At 36.1% G+C, this 2,073-nt stretch overlaps 1 protein-coding gene across 1 annotated transcript in view; it reads right to left on the bottom strand.

Annotated features, from left to right (window-relative positions):
• LOC108688353 (synaptotagmin-4) overlaps nucleotides 1–2,073 on the bottom strand; it is a 4,486-nt gene that overhangs the window by 540 nt on the left and 1,873 nt on the right. The window contains exons 2-5 of the mRNA XM_018194591.1: nucleotides 1,411–1,725; nucleotides 942–1,312; nucleotides 667–825; nucleotides 220–537 (exon numbers count right to left, since the gene is read on the bottom strand). Of these exons, the coding sequence (XP_018050080.1) occupies nucleotides 220–537; nucleotides 667–825; nucleotides 942–1,312; nucleotides 1,411–1,725 (1,163 nt within the window). The remainder of the gene's footprint in view (nucleotides 1–219; nucleotides 538–666; nucleotides 826–941; nucleotides 1,313–1,410; nucleotides 1,726–2,073) is intronic.

Raw genomic sequence — 2,073 nt, 5'->3', positions numbered from 1 at the left:
GTGTGTGTGTGTGTGTGTGTGTGTGTGTGTGTGTGTGTGTGTGTGTGTGTGTGTGTGTGTGTGTGCGTGTGCGTGTGTGTGTAATCTATTGCAGAAAATCTATCTATTAATTTTGGGATATTCTGCAAATATCTTAAGAGGAAGTTGTTTTGCGTAAAATATACATTAATCCACTCGATAATACAGTAAAGTTTTGGATGATCAAAGTATAAAATTTACCTCGTTTTTCGTTACTCTATCCCAGTCCAGTAACATGAACTCAAGACTGACATTGTTAAGCCCATCTGCACCGTTCGGTATATCAAAAACGAAGGACTCGTTAAAAACCGGACTGAGTGTACGTTTCTTTACATGTGTTTTCTTCTTCGCAATACGTTGTTGGTTGTACAGAAGATAGATTTTCACATACGGGTCAGCGAGCCCAGTAACATCCATCTTGGGTAGATTTCGTGCTTTTAATACTACCACCGTCAGCCGACTGGTAACAGGTTGCCAACAAAGAGAAACCAGCAACTCTCCTCTCCCTTGCGATTGTATCTAAAAAGAAATAAGAGAATATAAAAAATATTATTTGTACTCAGGATAAATTGTATTTATTTGTAAGTTATTTATATATAATTTATTTATAAGATGCTCTTCAACAGATTTTTCATCAACAATATTTACTTTTAAACTTCTGGGATATATTTTTCGACAGAGAGATATTTCCTGATTGTCCGCATCCTCTAAACCGGGCACTGATGATAAAGCACATGTCAGTTCTCCAATGATATCATCACGTGAATATCGATCAAAACTTAGTACGATGAAGTGTAAGCTAATTTTCTGGAATTATAATTTTAAAATAAGTTATTCTTCTTTTAAAGAAAGATTCATTACGATAATTTTAATTGGGAATTTAATTTTAGTAGAAATTATTTCAACAATCGGATTTCAATCACCTGAAGCTGACTCTGCGATATGCCAAAGAATGTGAAATCTTCGTCATACACTGGGTCTCTGGTATTTCTAAGGACTCTAGTTTTCACATGATGCTGTTTATCAGGCAACAATTGCAGTTTCACGTAAGGATCACTGGTAGCATTTTGCTGACCTCTGGCTGGCAACCCTTTGCATTTCACCACGGTGACCGCGAGCGCATTCTGTTCGCTTCGATATCTCAATTTAAAGACAAGCTGGCCCAGATTATCCTTGTCATTCTCAGCTGTTTGGCATTTTTCACGTTCGACCTTCTCATTATTCTCTAACTCAGCCTTGTCGCGCTCATTCTCTATACTCACAGCGACCTCGATAGGCGTTTGTACCGGTGTTCCTACAAAGTATTAAATGCAAATATTAAAAATAGTTGTTTCTCTCAAAAAAAGATGGATTTTTTTATGACATTCATTATTATGGATTACGTTACATTACCTGCGCTTTGCGGTGTTCTAGGTTGAGACGTTGGATTTGAAGACTGTGATCCTGTCGGGCTGGGAGTTTGTCCACCAGAACCAGGCGGGCTTTTAGCAGGTCCTGTCGGCGATGGGCTCTTTTTTAAATAATGACTCGTACTGCCAGGACTTTTAACCGCTGTCGGCTTCCGATGTGGAGGTCTGAACGCCAGGGACTTGTCCGAGCTTAACTTGGTGTGCTCGCGACGTCGTCGACAGAGCCACCAGGTCATAGCGACAGCACATAATAAGAAAGCGGCACCAATGCATAATGTCACCAACGTCGTCGTCGAGACTGAAATCATATATAGTAATCGACTGGTTGGATTGGAAAATGAATTTAACTATATTGCTCATTTGCTACGACACAATTAAAAAATTGTTATTTTTTTAGTTGCTTGCAAAAAAGAAGAAAAATACTTTAAAAAAGAACATTCCGGGAAAAAATGTTTCATATATATAATCATATAAAAAAATTAACATATTTTGTATACAATTATATATAATAATTAATGTATTTAGACTCAAATAATAAAATATTCAAATCAAAAATAATAAAGGTTAATAAAGGAACAAATTTGTAATTGTTAATAATTGACGCTTAATATAAAATAATTCTGATAAAATTAAAAATTTTTTTTAT

The sequence above is a fragment of the Atta colombica genome, unplaced genomic scaffold (genome assembly GCF_001594045.1).
Source record: "Atta colombica isolate Treedump-2 unplaced genomic scaffold, Acol1.0 scaffold228, whole genome shotgun sequence".
Lineage (NCBI taxonomy): Eukaryota > Metazoa > Arthropoda > Insecta > Hymenoptera > Formicidae > Atta > Atta colombica.
The sequence above is the reverse complement of the archived record's forward strand: the minus strand, read 5'-3'. Positions and strand labels throughout refer to the sequence as shown.